An 18,580-nucleotide genomic window follows, 5' to 3' on the forward strand; every position below is an offset into this window, starting at 1 on the left:
CCAAGGCCCAACCCCTGGAGGGATTTAAGCACCCCCACTCTCAACAGCCCCAGCGGTGGTGGCAGTGGCCCACTCTGTGCCACCATGGTCACAGCAGGGCTCTTCATCCTCAGCCTGGGAGGCTCCATCCTGCTCTCAGCTCTGGCCCCGGCAGGTAATGAGAGAACTGGAGTACCAGGGCAGATCCCCGGGGTGGGACATAGGAGCTCTGGACTCCCCCTATGGCACGGGAGAGGCCAATGATCACCTGCACCCACCAGGCACCCAGGGGAGCCAGATCATCGGGGGAAAGGCAGCAGTGCCCCATTCCCGGCCCTTCATCGCCTCCATCCAGATAGACGGGCAGCACCAATGTGGGGGCTTCCTGGTGTGGCCCAAGTGGGTGATGACAGCTGCCCACTGCCTCATTCCCAGGTGAGCCTTGTCCCCACGTGGGACACGTGCCCTCTGGACATGGTGTGTCCCCTTCTAACAAATAACCCCATCCCAAGGGGTTAAGCTGCCCCCCCTGTGCCCTCCTTGAATTCCCCCTGGCCATCCCTCCCTCCCCGATGGCCACCAGCCACAGCAGCGCCCTCTCAGCCCCGCCTTGGCCACAGGCGCAGCCCCTCAGTGCGCGTGGTGCTGGGAGCCCACCGGCTGCAGGAGCCCGAGGAATCCCAGCAGATCTTCAGCGTGGACGAGTCCATCGCCCACCCACTGTACAAACCCCGTGTCGTGGATAATGACATCCGCCTGCTCCGGGTGAGTCTGCACGGGGCACCCAGCGGCTGGGCAGTGGGGTATCCCAGAGTCCTGGGGTGTGAGAGGGAAGCGGGGAACCCCCTAAGCCTTGGAGTGTGAGAGGGATGCGGGGTGCCCCACAACCCTGGGGTGTGAGAGGGAGATGGGGTGCCCCACAGTCCTGGGGCGCAGCAGGAAATGGGGTGCCCCATGACCCCAGGATACTGGGAGGGAGCTGGGATGTCCACGGTCCCGGATCACCGGGAGGGAGGATGGGTGCCCCACGGCCCCAGGGCTCCGGGAGGAGGTGGGGTGCCCCACGAGGGGCCGAGCCGACACTAGATGTCAGTGCTTCTCCGGAGAAGCAGGACCGCACCGTGGGGTGTGATGGAAGCACTGAGGACACCCGACCCTGCGCGGGTCAGCGGCTCCTGGGCAGCCAGTCTCTGCAGCAAACTGGGACCAGTGCAGAGGGGCTGCCAGGGAGGGGCCCAACCCCTGAAGAGGGAAGGGCAGGGCTGGGTGGGTCAGCAGGAGCAGTGAGCTGGGGTGCGAGGGAGAAGCAGGCAGAGGCAGCTGGGGGGCTCTGCCCCAGCAGCAAAGCCACCCACGCCCTCACTGCCCGCCCAGCTGAACAGATCAGCCACGCTGAACGACTATGTGAAGCGGATCCGCCTGCCCTCACCGCACATCGACCTGAAGCCCGGCACTGTCTGCTATGTGGTGGGCTGGGGGGACACCTCCAACTTTGGAGACCAGCCCACCGAGCTGATGGAGACCAGCACCACCATCATCAAGCGCAGCCTGTGCCGGACGCTGTGGAGGGGCAAGGTCACGGCCAACATGATGTGCGCGGCCAGCCGCAACACCACGCTGCAGGGCGTCTGTGCTGTGAGTGCACGCCCGACCCCCCGCCCCACACTGTCCCCCCAAGAGACCCTCAGATCTCCCTCCAACCCCCTCGTTTTGCAGGGTGACTCCGGAGGACCCCTGGTCTTCAAGGACAAGGTTTATGGCATCGTCTCCTTCTCTGGGGAGAGATGTGGGGACCGCCGGTTCCCTGACATCTACACCAAGATCTCCAGCTACATTGACTGGGTCCATCACGTTGTGCAAGGGTTCCGCCATCGGAAGGGGTGGGTGAAACCCTAGCGTGGCTCAGAGTCCTGGGGGCCGGCGGGCTGTGGGAAGAGGGGCCAAGATGTCCCATGGTAAGGGAGAAGAGGAAGAGAGGAGAACACATCATCCAGCTCTGGAGGGGCTGGGAGCTGATGCTCAGGGCAGGAGCACCCCTCGGCCCATTGGCAAGGGGTGTTGTGTACCCCCTAGGCTACACCTTATGTACCCACCTAGGCTACAGTGGCAACATTTACCTTCCTCAATAAACCCTCAGTCCCCATCCCACTGCTCCGCCTTTGTGTTTGGTCCCCCCAGACTTGTCCTGGGCATGTGTGGATGGAGCAGGGGGTGCAGGAGGAGCCAGGATCCGCAGATCCAGGTGCTGCCACCCCAGAAGCATCCCCAGCTGCCTTCCCGCCGGGGTGCGGCTCCCCATCCCGTCCCACTCCGTCTCATCCCATCCCGCCTCATCCTGTTCCATCCCGTCCCACACCGCACCCTCCCCACCGCGCGACGTGACCCCCCAAAGAGGGGAACCACAGACACCCCCCGGGGGCAGGCGGGCTCCCAGCTGCGCTGGCGGAGCCCACAGCGATCGGGATCCCGTCGGGAGCCTCACCCGCCTCCCCCGCGCTAGACGGGAGCGCGGTGCCCGCAGTGGCCGGCAGACGTGTGCCGAGCTGCTGCCGGGTCTCAGCTGAGACACGTGTGGCTCTGCCCGGTGTCTCCGGGGACAGACCCAGACATTCCCTGCTCCTGGCTGTTTGTTTTATCTGCAAATTGCTGGCACGCCTTGGCCGCTGCAGGGCCTTGCGCGGGGTCAGGAGATGCAAGCCGCAGGCATCGGTGGCCTTGGGGACATCCGGCAGATCCCTGCCAGGCTGCCAGCCTCCAAAGAAGCCCCAAATCCCAGTGGGGTGCTGGCAGTGACAGCGTGGGGCAGAGACCCCCTGGAACGCCGGGACAGCACTGCCAGCCCGAGGGCATCCGCGCTGGCAGAGAGCCTGGAGAGCCGGCGCCTGTCCCGGCTTGTCCCAGACCACCCAAAAACCGGTGGGAAGGCGGCGCCTGACTCACAGCCGTGTTTTGGAAGCTGAAATCTCCCGCTCATCACAGGAGCTGCCGTTGCCGCCGCAGCCCGTGCCCGCGGGCTCGGCACGGAGCCACCCGCCAGCCGCTCCGGGGCCGGAGCCTGCGGCGGGGCGGGCGGCACCGGGAGCTGCCGTGCGCAGGGAGCGCTGCGGGCGGCCGCGGAGGAACCCGGGCCACACACCACAGCGTGTGGTGGCACTTAGAAAGGCATGGGCAGTGTTTGGAGAACTCCTGGACACCCACCCCAAAAGCAGGGGGACAGTGCTGGCTGAGCTGGGCGAGCAGACAGGGGCTGTAGGAGAACCCCCCATGCCTGCTTCGGGTCATCTGAGATGTCTTTTCCAACCTAAATGCTTCCATGGTTCTCTGTGATGCGCTCCCGGGCTGGTCGTGACTCTGAGGGGATTGGGCAGGGGTCAGGGGCTGTGCCATGCCGGCCCCCGGCACAGGGGATGCGGCTGAGGGGGATCCGGCAGCAGTTCCCGTGGAGCTCAGCACGCCAAGCCGCAGGCTGCTGCCCGGGAAACATCCCACATCGGGACCCAATTACCGGCAGGAATTGTTTTGTGAAATACCAAACCCTCATGGCACGGCCCGAGATTGGGAACAGATTTATCTGCGTCGCGGGTTGCTCTTCCCCGCTCTCCCCTTCCCTCCCACCGCACAGAGCTGCCTCGGCAGGGCTGAAAAACCCCACGCTGGAGCAGAGGGAATGAGGCTCCTCATGGCTGCGAGGGGCTCCCCATATCCCTAAACCCTGGTGTGGATGAACAGCCTCAAGGAGAGCAATGTTTCCTGCAACCCCAGAACCCACCAACAAAACCTGACACGCACCACTGTTTATTCTGGTTTTTAATTGTAATCCAAATCATAACACAGCCGTAAAATGCCCCAACAATATGGAATAGGGAATGTGGATGTTCCCAAAGCTTCTACCTTGGGGGTCAGAACCCAATCATACAAAAATAGAAAATAAGGTATTTTTATATATAATATATATATGATATTTATATAAAGTCAAGAGCTTTTTGGTTTCAGAGCTGAGCTGGTATTTACACAGGTGACAATGGAAGAAATGAGAGAAGGAGTAAAAATAAATACAGGTGTGGGCAGAGCAGGGGGTGCAGGGGCCACACAGCCATGGTGAGGGGTCCTGGGGGGTAGACAGGACTAGCTCCCCCTGCAGCCCGGGCTGTGCCCAAAGCTGTTCTGGCAGGCAGGGATTAGGAGGGCTGGGGGCAGCTGTCCCGGACGATGAGCTCTGGGGAGGGGGACAGTCTGTGCCCCCCCAGGGCTGCCACTGCACCAGCCCTCCGGGCACCGGCGTCACCTCCAAAGATGGTGGGAGCCTGGTCTGAACGGGCCTGGGAAAACCTAAACTGAAATCCATTTGAACACACACATGCTGAAATTTTAGGAGACAATAACATACATGTATTTTTTTATATATATATATATAGAAAAATATATATCTATCTCTCTCCAATCTGATGCAGCGTGCACTGCCTTTCCTGCCACTGGCAGCTGGGGCCGAGCCCCTCAGGGAAGGCGAAAGCGCAGATTCCCTCTAGACCTCGAGGTCCTGGCCAGAAACGTCAGCAGAGTACCGAGAATTAATCCAAAAATAAATAGGCCCAGGGCTGCCGGCCAAGGACACGTGTGGGGGGGCCCACAGACACCCCTCCACACCGCACCGACAGCGGGGAAGGGCACCGGCCACTCTGCCGGGCACCAGAGCATCCCATGAGCCCCCTCCCCTGCTCCCTGGCCGGCAGGATGGGAATCGAGCCCCCTGCGACTGCTTAACATACACAGGGATAAATAAGGATCTTTTTATCTTAATAAATATCAGGTATATGGTTTGTACAATATACACATAATGCCCCTGTCTCCCAGCTCCGGCTCGGCCGAGGGACGATTCACACGTAGTTCTCCTCCACGCTGTCAGTCTCTGAGGAGAATTTGGCCGCAGCTGGAAACAGAGGGGAGTGGTGAGAGAGGGGTGAGGGGTGAGCAGGTGCTGGGGGTCCGTGCCCGCTGCCCCCTGCCCCACCCTGCTCACCTGAGCAGCTCCCGTAGTGGCGCACGCCGATGGAGCGGCCGCGGTGGCAGGTGGCTCGCCGCAGGTGGCACGCCGAGGGGTAGGTGACGTTGTTGTTTCCACAAAGGGCATGGTCCAGGCTGGTGGGCTCAGGGCAGGGGGCTGTCCGGCACATCACGCAGTGGGCACTGCCTGTCTGGTCCACCACGCAGGTGTGGGTGCCAGGACACACCACGCTGGAGCAGGACTCTGCAGGGAAGCACAGGGTTGGAGTGACCCCAGGGACGGCCACCCCCTGCCCACAGCTGCTTCACCCCAGGCAGGCTTTGGGCATCACCCAAGGGAAACCCTCCCTCCTCCTGCTACCAGGGGACAGAGCAGAGCCAGAGGCAGGAGGGTCCTGATCAGCGACGCTCCCAAGGGCAGGGGCTGGCAGGGGCCGGCATCCTGAGCACAAGGGAGCTGATGACCTTGAGTCCCCAGGCTCGGCCCTGGCCAGAGCTTTGCCACGCGGGAGGAGCCAAGGTCCAGCTGCAGCAGCAGAGCGCGGGGCTGAGCCCGCTCGGCGCAGCGGGACCTGGCTGGGCCAGCGGCCGCACGCAGGTGCCTTGGCAGGGAAGCAGCAGCCACTGCGGCCAGGCTGGCAGCTGCCGTGCTGGCCCCGGCGAGAGGGAAGGGCAGGGTCACCCTGGACCAGACCCAGCGCTGGAACGAGGGCGCACGGGGGTGGAGGGAGCCTGCGCAGCAGGATCAGGCCCTGCACAGGGCTCTGCTGGGGTGGGTGGAGGCTCGTGCACCCCATCGTCCCTCCACCCTCCTCTCTTTCCCTGATGGATTGGAAGATTTGGCATCTGCAGCTCCCAACTCCCATTTCTTGCCCCACGTTTTCCCTGCGCAGCCCAGAGCTCGACAGGCAAAGCCTTCCAGAAAGGAGGGCTGGAAAAATAACCATAATCCTTCTGACAGCTCTTGGCAGGGCTGGGAGGATCGCTGCACTCTTTACAAAAGAGGAAAAAAAGGGGCTTGACGTTTGTAAATGACATTTTAGGGACTGTTACTGCTCAGCCTGTGGCAAGACCAAACCCCATTGCACCAACAAGCTGCAATGTCCCCTCAAGGGGCAATGAAACCCATGTGCCGTGTACCAGGACAGACTCTCCCTCCTTGTACCTCAGGGAATGGGGATAGGACCAGGACAGGATGGGGATGAGATGCAGTGGGATAGGGGCACGATTGCACCTACTTTTGCATTTGCCCTGGTACATCACTTCGAGGTCGGGGTGGTCTCTGCACTTGGCCGTCAGCAGGTCGCACTCGTCCCGGTAGGTGTAGCCATCAGAGCCACAGACCTGCAGCTTGCGGGGCAGGCTGGAGCAGTCGGGGGCACAGGCACACTGGGGACGCCCGTGCTTCATCTTGCAGACCTTGTCGGGGCCGCACACCACCCCCTCGCAGCTCTCTGGGGACAGAGAGCAGCAGCAATGAGGGCGCAGCACTGGCTGCTCCCCACCAGGGGAGGGTCCATCCCCCGGCGTGTGACACCAAGGGGGACAGGGACAGCATCGCCCTCGTGGTCCCAAACGCCCCCAGGGTCACAGCACGCCTGCTGACGCCGGGCTGTCCCAGCAGCATCTGGATCTGCTCAGCTCCTCCAAGGAGCAGGTCGTTGGCTGCGACTCCACACAATCCTCCAGTGCTCACCCCAGCCGGAGCCCCGGCTCCGCTCAGCACCAGCTCACTCCTTCCCATCTATTTATGCTTTGGAAGGAGACATTTCATTTTCTTGTGCAATGGAAAAAAAAAAAAAAAAAAGAATCTATCTCTACAAGGCCCCAGTTCCTCCAGAAGGAGCTGGGCTTCGCGAGTTGTCCGGGCGATGGGGAATGCCGCTCCCAGCAGACAATGCCCGGCCCTGTCTCGCTCCGTGACTGGAACACAAGAGAGGGAGGCAGCAGCCAGCGCCGCTCCCCAGACAGGCAGATGCTTTGTCCCCCCGGGTCACCTCCCGGCCAGCGTGGGGGCCAGGTTCAGGGGGTCCTGCCAGTGCCCCAGGACCGTGCCCACGCCGGCGGGGATGGAGAGGGGCTGCCAGCTCCAAGCAGGGGCCCATCCTGGTGTCCAGGGGCCCAGACACTGGTGCTTCTGCAAGGACAGGCAAAAGGGTCAGCAGCAGGGATGGGGGGCTCTGGCTGGGGCAGCTTTGCCTCCCAAAACACACACATCCCTCATCCCAAAAACGCCCCCATAGCTCCCAGGACACAGGCACTGCCAGGACCCAGCAGCACCCATGGAGAGGAAGGCAGGGCAGGACCAAAAGGCTTCCAAAGGTAGGGATTCACCCCCAGAAGGAAGGATCCTACAGACAGGGTGTGTGCTGCGAGCTCTGGGAGACACAGAGGGGGATTTCCCTGTGGGAGATGGGCCACCTTAGGAGACATGGAGGAGGAGGAGGGGGAGGAAGAGGAGGATGAGGAGAAGAAGAAGAAAGAAGGGGAAATTCCCTGTCTGCTTGGCTCAGCTGTCCCTGGGGGAAATTCCCTGCTGGGAAACAGTTTCCCATCTTGCTCTCTTATTTCCATAGCTGGGGCCTGTCCCAGGGGAGAGAAGGGTGAGACTGGGGGACCCCAGGACAGAAGGGGACAGCTCCATGTCCCAAGGCTGCCAGAGCAAACAAGACCCTATTACCCTTCACTCTGATATATTGCCAGCAGTGCAGAGTCCAATCATCAGCAAGGGATAGTTGGAGCAGTTGGAGAATCCGCCTGTGACCCCAACCCTGCAGCCTGGCTTCCCCCTGCACTGGGTCCTTGGGGGGGACACCATGTCCCCAGCAGCTGGAGGCAGGAATTTCACCTCCCCCCAGAGACCCATTTGCAGAGCCCCCAGGGTCCAGCCAGCACCATCCCTGGCTGCCCCTGCTGCAGCCCACTTTATCCTGGAGTAACCTCTCCCAGCCTCACAAGCCCAGGGAGTGGGAGCACAGCTCCTGTTATCCACCCTCTTCCAAGGCCTCTGGAGCCTGGTGAGGAGCAGCACCAGCTCCATCTGGATGGGACAGGCAGGGCCGGCTGAGGGTGGGGGGGTTGTGGTGCACATGCTGGCCAGGCTCTCCAGCGGTTTCCTCAAAGATCCTCCTGCCAGACACCAATAAACCCCAGGAACCACAGCCCCCACCATGGTGGCCACTATCAGCCCTCCCCGAGTCCCCCAGCCTCCCAAAAGAGGCAAGTGAGGTGAGCCTGGTTGAGGACTGCCTGTCCCCACTACACTTTGCCTCCAGCACAGGGGAGCCCTCTGGAGAGGGTCCCAGTGCTCCCAGCTCCCTCCAAGCAGGGATGGGACCAGGGCCAGGATCTCACTCAGCTTTGATTGGCACGGTGTACAGCCCCAAGCTGCAGCAGGACAGGCCTGAGGACCTGCCTTTGTGGCAGTGCTGAGGGAAGTGGTTTTGTTAAAAACCTTTTCCCCTTTAAGCAAATAACAACATGACCTTCCAAAGCCCTGCTCCTGCCTCCTGCGGGCAGAAGGTCCTCGAGCGTGTTCTCGCACAGCCACGAAAGTGCTGGAGGATCTGCAGCTCCGGCACACGCCAAAACATCTGGCGGGGCTGGAACTCACAGCTGGAGAGTTTCCACTTCTGGAACTGCCCGTTACATAAAGCCATTTCACACACGCGCTGGGAGGAGCGAGGGGCAGCAGAGGGGAAGAAATAGATCTTCTTTCCTTAGAAAAACCTGACGAAGTTTCCTTCTGAGCAGCCGTGGTGAGGGCAGGGGAGGGAGGCCCCAGCGCAGAGGGGTTAACTTGGGAACAGCCAGCCCCAGATCCTCTCCCTGCACTTGGCTGCCCTGCCAAGACCTGGGTCATGCATCCCTCTCCACTGGGAGAGCAACTAAAATACACTCTAAACGAGAGCAGCCGGGGGACACAGGCTGTCCCGCCAGCCCTGATCCACAGCAGCATCCATCCAGGAGCTGCAGCAGCAGGAGCTTGGGGTCAGCAGTCCCTGGGGTCCCTGTGCTGTCCCAGACCACCAAAGACAGCCCTGTCTGGTGAGGGGCAGCCCAGCTCTGTGCTGCTGCATCACCCAGAGCTGCAGACAATGAGTATTTTCCCCATGGTTCCACACATTCCCTGTGGGCAGAGCTCAGCCCCATAGCAGTGTCTCACCCCCAAACCTCCTCACCTTTGCAGGGGTGGCAGGTCACCAGCCCCAGGAAGCCCAGCAGGCTGATCTTGTTGCCTGGGTAGGTGTAGTTAGACCAGGCCACGTCCACGTTGCCGTTGGCACAGCATTCCTCCCACGTCACGCCTGTCTTCAGGATCATGGTGCACTTGGCCTCCTTCCCCTGTTGCAGCCAGCAGATTCCACCTGTGGAGAGGGCAGAGGGTGAGGAATCCCTGCTGTGCCAGGACCCCTGTGAAGGGCAGTGAGATCATGGCTGTGGCTGGACCACCTTGGGGCAGAGGCACTGGGATCACTCCAGTGTTGTGACAATTCGGGGAACCCAGAGATGCTCTGTGCTGGCTCCTGTGGCACAATAGTTGTCCCAGGGCAGGCATCCCCACGAGTCCCTGGTGTGGCAACTCAGTGCTCCCATGGCCACCCCAACACTGCTGCCAGCCCTCTTCTGCCAACAGGCTCCAAACGCAGCACTTGGACCACAGGGATGGAACAGTTATCCCAGCACTTCCCCTGATGCTCTGGGAGATGCCCAGCTTGCCAGCCAGGATCTGGGTTTGTAGCTTGCCTCTCCCTTGCCATACCCTGCCTGCATCTCTGCCCAGTTCCTGCCTGGCTCCACAGAGAGGGGTCCCAGCCCAGGACAGCAGACAGAGTGGGACCAGTGGGTGGCTGCTGTGAATGCTGGATCTCCTGGCATGTGCTAAGGGCCCCACAGAGGGATGGAACTGTTCCCTGACACGGGAGCCCGACACCCACAGCCTCTGCAAGGAGCATCTGAGCCAGCTGCTGGAGCACAGGGCACTTGCCCCAGCCCTTGGGTCCGGGCCAGACCCGCGGCACCGGATCCCTCTGACTCAAAAGCCTGTTTGTTCCGTGACCCACCAGCGAATCAGTTAGATGATTTTTTTTTTTTTTTTTTTTTTTTGTGAGTGATTTCTTTGCAATTTCCGCCTCTGCAAACCAGCCTCTTGTGACGCTTATTTGGGTTCGTGCTCTCATTAGCTGTGCTTGAGGTTTGCTAAACGGCGAAAGATGGAAAGGAGGGATGGGGGCAGGGACGGGTCTTGAGCTGCCAGGCGGGAGTTGCTCCCCTCCTAAGCAGGATTCACCCTGCTCCAAAGCGGAGCCCGCCCCCACCCCAGACCCTCTGTGCCCCTCTCCTTCCCCATGCACACGATTCTGGTTCGGTCACAAACACATGCGGCTCCCAGCCCGGCTGCATCTGCGGGGCAGCCGTGGATGGAGCAAAACCCTCGGGCTGCGGGAACCAGCGCCGGGACACCTCGGGCAGAGCCAGCCGCTCCAGCACGCGGCTGCCATCGGGGTTTATCCTCCACGGACTTGTCCAGTTGCTCTTCCAAGCTCAATTTCCCGTTACAGCACCGCGCGGCCCCCACACCCCACGGAACATCCAGCATCGTGCGAGGGGAAGGTGGAAACTCCCGGAGAGGCGACATCGGCTGCACCGCACGGCTCCGAGGCGCTGGGAAGGGCTGATAGAGCCCCGGTCCGGGGTCTCGGGACGGCCTCTCCCACTGTCCCGACGCCGCCCAGGCACGCCGAAAGCCGCTAGCACCGGCAGCGGAACCAAGCTCCGTGCTCCACACCCCAGTCACGGACCGGCTCCGCTCCCGGCCCGTCCCACCGGGGACACGCAGTCCCGAGCCGACTGTGCCGCCCGCAGCCCGGGAATCCCCCGGGACACACCGGTGCGGGATGCCGGGGTCGGGCAGCGGCACCGGGCGGGACCCGGGCGGTCGCTCCCGCCGCGGAGCCACGGGACCCGCCCGACGGAGGGACAACGGGGACCGGGACACCCGAGCGACCCCGCCGGGCACCCGGCAGCCGCCGCTCCGCCCGGTAAAGCGGGTTTGCACCGCCGAGAGCCCGGCATCCACCCGGCGGGACGGGACAGCGGTGCCCGGGGCTGCCGCCGGGATAACGGCAACGCGACCCCGGGCCGGGCCGCCCCCGCCCCGAACACCTGCCGGCGGAGCGGCGTTACCGGCGGCCGGGGCGGAGCGGAGCGGGCGGACAGGCAGCTTCGGGAGCCCCGCCGGGACCGGGACCCCCGTGGCTCTTACCGTGCGCGGCGGCGGGGCTGCAGAGCGCCAGCAGGCAGAGCGCCAGCCGCAGCGGCATGGCCGGGCCGGGCGGGGACGGGCCGGGACGGGCCGGGGCGCTCCGGTGACCTGTTGCTGTGAGGCGGCGGCGAGGCCGACGGAGCTATAAAGCGGCGGGGCGGCGTGAATCACCGGGCGGGGCGGCGCGGGGGGGCCGGGGCGGGGGCAGAGTCGGGGGGCAGCGAGGGGGATGAGCGCGGGGGGGCGGCGGGAGGCGATGAGGGTCTGATCGTCACCGAGTGGGCGGGGGGCGTCGTGTCCGTGCGTCCCCAGGAGAGGGCGGGGACCGGCACCCCGGCACTGAGGTGGGTCGGGGAAGGTTTGGGGGTGCCCTCCGTGATCGGGGTGGAGCGGAGCAGAGCGGTGTCTGGGCAGACCCCGAAGCGAGGGGGAGTCCAGACCGCTGCCCGCACGGCTGTGCCTTCCCCACCCATCCTCGCATGAACCCAAATCTGCCTCCTCCCAAAGCAGCCCTGGCTGGCAGCAGGGGTACGGTGTGGGCTGTCTCATCTATGGCTCCTTTCACCTCTGCTCCCCAAACACTCCCACAGCTCGGCTGGTACCCAACATCACCCCCAACACACAGAGGGAAACTGAGGCACACCTTGAGCCTTGCCAGGCAAGGAGAGGAAGGAGAAGAACTGTGGAGCCATACCCCTATGGCACGTGCTGTCCCTGTCCTCCACAGATGTCCCTGTCACCATGAGGACTGCTTCATCTGGCGGCTGAACAGTTCCCCTGGGCTGGGGACCTGCAGTAGGGCCAGTGCTGCCAGGCTTTCAGGCTTTGTGGGGCTCCTACAGGACAGGGGAGGGCAGCAGAGAACCCAGGGCAAAGCAGGTCAGGTTTGGCCTTGCTTCTTGCTTGGTGCCACCACAGAGAGATCCCTCACCTGTCTGAAGGGGGTCAGGATGCACCAGGGGCTGTCACCCTGCTCTGCAGGCAGAGCTCTGGGGACACAGGGCTCTCTGCCACAGCCCAGGGCCCTCTCCAGCCCCAAGTGCCTTGTCCGGCTCCTGGCCATGCAGCTGAGGAACGTTTCACCCCGTGCACTGGCCCCAGCTGAGGTCATGTTTTCGGCAGGGCTGAGCCGGGCTCTTTCAGGGACCCTGCACCACCCCTCCGGCCCAGCAGCAGCCTCCTGGCTCTGAGTGGTGCCAGCACAGCACAAGAAGCTTGGTTTGGCGTGGGATGGGGCTGGACACAGCTTTGGTCTAGTGGGACGTGGAGCAGCCTGAGTTCCATGACAAGGGGAGCGGGTGCAATGCCATGCGCCAGCAGGGACAGAGAGCAGTGTCACTGGCACTGCCACATCTCCATCCCTCCAGTCAGCAGGCTGGCTCTCATCAAGGCAGATCTTCCCTCCCTAGGGAGGGGTCGGGAATGGGGAGAGTCGGGTTTACCCCAGGTGGCATTGAGGCCACCTGCAGGTACAGGAGCCCTGCAGCACTTGGCACCTCCAGACAGTGTGTGCTGGGGACAGGGACCACTGGCCATGAGTCAGTGGAGGGTCCTGGGGGGAAGGACAGAGCCAGCAGCCCCTGGCCACCAGGCTCCCAGTGTGCTGCTGGCCCTGGCCCTGGCACTGCTCCCAGCCCTGTCCTGGCTGGCGTGACCCAGGCTCGCTCGGCCGCCTCGGAGCGGTTGCCCATGTAAGGGCAGAGGGCTGGGGAGCCAAACTTCCAAGCGGGATGTCCGTGAGCGAGTGGGTGGTGATGCACTCACTCACATGCTCCAGGATGCGAGAGGAGCTCGCAGAGGCCAGGAAGGGATTTTCCTTGGCTGCAAGTGGGGTTGCACAACCGCCGTCTCTGGCAGGGAAGGGGTCAGACCTTGCTTGGAGCAGCAGGCGCTGCTGCATCTGTAAGGGAGCAGCCAGGCTCCTGATGTAAAGGCAGGAGGAGTCTGGTGGCCAGGAGGGAAGTGAGTCCTTGAGCCAAAGGGTGCTCAGAGTCCTGATGAGGCTGCCCAGCTCCCAGGAAAATCATGCTGGGAGCTCTGCTTGCCACTCTCCTGTCTGTGGCTAAAGCAACTTTCCTGTGGTGATACCACAGGTGGGGGCCAAGGCTGGTTCTCAAGCAAAGCTGGGAGCAAAATTCCACAGGCCAGTCCCATGCAGAGGATGATGCTGCCTCCCTGAACCCCACAGATAGCCCAGGGCATGACTGAGTCCCAGCAGTACCCACGGAGTGAGTGGGGTGAGGAGCTGGCCTGGGATCTGCAGGAAAGAAGCCCTGCAGCACCCAAAGGGAGACAACAGAACCTCTGGGCCAGGGCTGGGGGCGGTGGCAGGCGCTGGAGCCAGGACAAAGGAGCTCTTTGGAACACAGTGAATGGTGGCTTCACATCTGACCTTTCCTCTGGGCACTGGTGCCACGCTGGGTCAGGGCTGCAACAGGATTTTGGGACAAGGTTCAGACCCAACGATTCTCCCCCCAAACCCCAGCTGCTGCATGCTGCTGCTGGGCTCCTTTAAGGAGGGAATCTCGCCTCTCTCATCAGTTCAGGCTAATTAAACTCTGCTAAACCAATTAGAGCTGCAATTTGCAACAAGAGGTTCTATTGAGAAGAAGAGCGCAGGGTCAGGGCAGAGGTTTCATACCGCCGGCGTGGATCTGTGGGCAGGTGTTGGCCGGGGCCCTGGATGTTGCCATTTCCCTGTCAGAGCAAGGTGATCCTGGCCCCATTCCTCTCCTCACCGCAGTGGGATGCCTCAGTTTCTCTCATGCAAGCAGAACGCTGCCAAACACTGCAGTGGGGAGAGGGGCTGCTGGTGGGGGCTCCACAGCCCCAGCTCAGCTTTATCCATGGGACTCCAGGAACTCTCAGGGACAGGCTCAGCACAGCAGGGCCAGCACTAGAGCTCAGTGTGCACCCAGCAAAGGGGGACAGGGTGGAGATGACAAGGGTCACATCCCTTGGAGCACGTGGCGAGTGGCCAGAGCAAGGCGTGAGCCAAGGGCACGGCCCTGAGGCTGCTGCCTCCAGCCTTAACCCTGGGGCGGGATTTTCTCCTGTATCCCCACAGCTCCAGCCCAGTGAATTGACTCAGTGCTTGTCTGGGGAGAGAGTGGAGTGTCAGGACGGCACCTTGATGGGCACACTCCACCCCCAGCGCTGACACGGAGCTTCGCCCCGCGCCCTGGGGCGGCAGCGTCACCGCTCCGTGCCTCAGTTTCCCCATCTGCTGAGGCGAGATAATGCTCCTCTGCTTGATCCTGCGCTATCTCCCAGGAAGGTTGCAGGGATTAGTTTGCTAATGTTTGCAAGGAGCTTTGAAGATGAAAAGCCGTGAACAAATGCCAAGAAGTGCTGAGCTGGATTCTCCTCGCCAAGTAATCGTTTCATGTTCCTGGGACACTTCCACTTCTGTGGATGAAGGAAGGCAGGGCGGGAGCGCCAGCGTGCAGGGAGGGCTGGGAGGCTGACATACATTCCCAAGACCTGCTCCTCCAAATCTGATCACCCATTCTGTTTGATTCCTGATCAAATTCTGATCTCTCCTGCTGATGCTCAAACCCAGACCTGCTGCAGGCCCCTGCACCACAGGAAGCATCACCTTGGGGAGATTCACTCCCTCTCCCCTTCTCAGAAAAGTCCTCCACCTCTCCAGTGCTTTGGGAGGCCCCAGCAAGAGCTTAACTCGCCCAACACCTCTTCTTTTTGTCTTTAGTCACAGTGCCACCAGCTCTGCCCTGAACTGATGGGAGATGCTCTGAGCTCTGTCCATGCTGGGGAAATATCAGTGCTTGGAGCCACAAGGTGCAAACAACATGGAGTGGGGAAGCCTGGGATGTGGGGAAGCAGTGGCCAGAGGCAGCAATGTCATCCCATCCCATCCCACCCTGCAGCCCAGCCTGGAGAAGCCACCTCTGACCACACATGTCCCTCTCAGCAGCTGCCTCATGGCTGCAGTTACATCTCTCCTGTCCACACACCCCAATTTCCAGCCTCCCTAACGAGCTCCTTAGGGAACAATCCCGTTGCCCACACGGTGGGGTTGGCCTGGCCGGGCTCGGCCACGCGTGACACAGGCTCTGTGTGTGTCTGTGTGTGTGTGTGAGTGTAAACAAGCCGTGAGTCAGCGCCGGCGGCCGTGCGGGCTCCCGGCGCGATCGCTGCCTCTGCCGCGGCGAGGGGCAGGAGCAAAGCGAGCCTCGAGGGAAGAGCTGGCAGCGCCGCGGAACGCCGGGCTACCGTGTGCAGCTGAACCGGCTCCAGCAGAGCTGGGAGTCGGGAAAACCTCCCGGGTCATTAAAGTCTCCGGGCGTTTTGGGAGGCTGGGGAGAGGCGCTGCCGAAGGAAGCAGGGCTGCACCAGGAAGGGCAGCGGCTGCTCCGCTGATCTTCGCTCCCAGTGCAAGGTGCTAGTTGTTGGGGTGGGACTGATGGGATGGTGGCTGCCCTGCTCCCATACTATGGAGAGGATAGGGACCCCATCGGCATTACAATCCCAACATCCCAGCTTGGTGGCCCTGGAGGATCCTCATCCTGTGGGCCACTCAAGGGCAGAGCCACCACAGGTCACATCCTCCCTGGAGCTCACATCTGCCACACAGCCCCTGTCAGCCAGAGAGCCTCATTGCTTGGCCCAGGCTGGCAGTTGTTAGAAAAGCATGTTTTTCACATTAAAATTTCCCTTGAAGAACAATGGTTTAAACCAAGCATAAAAAGGGAAAGAATCCAAAAAGAAAAAAAAAGGAGAAAGGAAAATTTTTGGTGGAGCCCAAAAGCAGCCTCCTGGGACCATGAACTTCCCCTGAGCCCCTCTGCCTTGGCTGCTCCCAGGGGAAGATGGGCCACTGGGACAGCACAGCTGGGCCAGGGAAGGACCACCAAGATGCCAGCAGCCCTTCTGATCCAGGGATCAGAGCTGTGTGGGGCTGGGGCCACCAGTGTCCCTCAGCCCTCTCAGCCTGGTGGTGGTGAGGAAGGGGCTCAGCCTGCACCGCTGGGTCGCCATGAGCTGCAGGATAACTGCCAGATGGGATCCAGACCCACAGCCTGGAGGTGTGAGGCTCCAGGAGATGAGGTGGGGGATGTAAATCTCCTGATCTGTCTGTGCAAATTCAAAGGAGACCGATTCAAATCCGCCGTGACACGACTGGCTCGAGGCGAGTAGACAATCCCTGCAGTGTCTGTAAGGAATCTCGCCGCTTTCCTTTGAGTGGCCTCCAATTTATTAATTAAAATAGGCAATTATATATGATGTGGGGTGGAGGGGAGCAGGGAGACCAGCTGCACCAGTTATTCTCACTTGGCAGGAATTGCTCTGGAAGCTGCTCTTGCTCCAGGAGGTGCTTGTGCTTCCCAGGGCTCAAGGCAGAGCCTGGGATGAGCCCGTTCCTGGAGCTGCTTCCAACACCTGGGCAGTGTGGGGGCTTCAGCTCCAGCCATCACTTTCTATAGGAACACAGGGTCCAGAGGCCAGGAGGAATCCCTTGACCCCCTGTCTGGGGCATGTGTCCTCTCCACTGCTCAGCCCAGGTGGGATGGTGACTCTGAGCTGCTGGAGGAGCCTCCCACCCTGTCCCATCCCCTCAGACAGTGGGAGCCCTGGGATATTTTCCGCTGCCCTTCCCAAGCAGGGTGGCCGATTTGGGAGCGGGCTCTGTCTAATGATGACTCGATATTACCTGGGGAGGTGTCACCTCCTCGTCAGCCCTCTTGGGTGAGGGTGCAGTTTTCCTTTCTGCAGCACCGTGGGAAAATCCTTCCCAGGGTGACTCAAATTTTCTCCCAACCAGACGCAGCTTCCTCAGAGGCTGCAGAAATAAGGGGGACAGCCAATCACAGAACCCCCAAACTTGGGGCACCCAAGCAGCATCACAGACAGGGTCTCCATGGGATGCTCATGCCCTGTGCGGAGGAATCATGGCTGGGGCCAAAGTCAGGGTGTGGGGCTGTCTGGGACCCTCAGCCGCCAAAGAAGGGGGATCCCCTCTCCATGCTCAGCACCAGCAATGAGGGATGGGCAGGGGACTCATGGGCAGAGGCTGCAGTCCTGACATGGAGGCAAACCCCAACAGATGAGTACGGGGCTTTTGGGGGTCCCTTCCCACTGCTGTGCGCCCGCAGCTGCTCTGCTGCCCTTATCTCCATGTGCATCCACATCCGCTGCCATTTGCATCCCAACGAGTGTTGCCACGTTCAGCTTCCACAGCTCCTGCGTCAGGGAATTCCAGAAGGGCAAAGTCAGTGGAGCCGGATCCTTCCCCCCCCATCCCACAGGCACCCGGCACCCATTTGATCAAGTGGCAACTTGTTCTCCGACCATGAAACAGGGCACTGGGGAACCGCGGGGAAGGAGCTTCCCTTGGGGTGTGAAATGCCCCATCCGCAGCCGCGGGCTCTGCGCTGAGCTCCGGGCTCTGTCTGGCTCCCGGCTCGACGCACTGTCTGGACCCACCTCCTGAATAAAAGGGTTACGGGAGCAGCAGTTTCCTCATCACCAGTAAATAAATAAATGCCAACGTGCCTTATCAGCGGCCGGGATCATCGATCAGCCACTGAACTCTGCCAGTCTGTCCCACAGCTGCAATTCTCACACGGCCACCGAGCCCTCCCCAGCTGCTGACCGGTGACCCAGCCCTCAAGCGCTGTGTCCCACCGGTGTCCAGCTTACGATGTCCTTGTCCCTGTCACCCCGCAGCGCGGGGAGGGGTGGGGGGTTCTGCCGAGATTTCCACGGCTCCTGAGCTGCTCCACAAATCCCTCCCCGGCTCCATCACCCGGCAAAGCTGGAGCAGCAAATCCTGGGCTGAAGATGCCACCTGCTGGGAGCAGGGCTGGTGTCGCGGGCTCGAAGCCCGAGACCTCACAGTCCCACCATGCAGAACCCTAAAAATCTCACAGTTCTGCCATTCCAATCCTGCCCAGCAGCCTCACCATCCTCTTCCCCCGAAACATCACAACCTCACTGCGTGGATACCCCAAAATCTCCCCAGTCACACCACCCCAAAATCCTTGCTCGTTAGTGCCACACAACAGCCCCTGAGACTTGGGACCCCAGTGAGGGCCAGGCAGAGCCTCTGATCTCTCAAAAGCCGCAGCCTGGGCAGAACGCTGACCCTGAACAGTGCCGCAGGTGGGATTCTAAGGTTCCAAAAATCGAGATTACACCTCTCAACCCTAAAAACCTCCCGAGAAACCTCCAGCTTCCAAGGGGCAAGATTTGGGGAAAACACCCAACCTGAGAGTGTTCTGCCAAAATGGAACATTCCAGTTGCTTTGGGGCTATTGGAACTTGAAGCAACTCCCGAGATTTTCACTGGGAATATCCCTTTTTCTTCCTTTC

General features: G+C 61.6%; 2 protein-coding genes across 2 annotated transcripts; one reads left to right on the plus strand and one right to left on the minus strand.

Moving 5' to 3' along the window:
• Window positions 1-14: 14 nt before the first annotated feature.
• Window positions 15-3,686, plus strand: PRSS57 (serine protease 57). The gene is made up of 5 exons (XM_079328418.1): window positions 15-154; window positions 261-414; window positions 600-744; window positions 1,354-1,614; window positions 1,696-3,686. Exons 1-5 carry the CDS (start codon window positions 85-87, stop codon window positions 1,873-1,875), a joined length of 810 nt encoding a protein of 269 aa, XP_079184544.1. The 5' UTR covers window positions 15-84; the 3' UTR covers window positions 1,876-3,686.
• An 83-nt stretch (window positions 3,687-3,769) lies between these two features.
• Window positions 3,770-11,391, minus strand: FSTL3 (follistatin like 3). Its single transcript, XM_079328348.1, has 5 exons — window positions 11,246-11,391; window positions 9,162-9,347; window positions 6,219-6,434; window positions 4,997-5,224; window positions 3,770-4,906 (listed from the first exon to the last, which is right to left on the minus strand). The coding sequence occupies exons 1-5, from the start codon at window positions 11,301-11,303 to the stop codon at window positions 4,854-4,856; spliced, it is 741 nt and encodes a 246-aa protein (XP_079184474.1). The 5' UTR covers window positions 11,304-11,391; the 3' UTR covers window positions 3,770-4,853.
• Between the last annotated feature and the right edge of the window lie 7,189 nt (window positions 11,392-18,580).

Source organism: Erithacus rubecula (assembly GCF_903797595.1).
Source record: "Erithacus rubecula genome assembly, chromosome: 28".
In the NCBI taxonomy this organism is placed as follows: Eukaryota; Metazoa; Chordata; class Aves; order Passeriformes; family Muscicapidae; genus Erithacus; species Erithacus rubecula.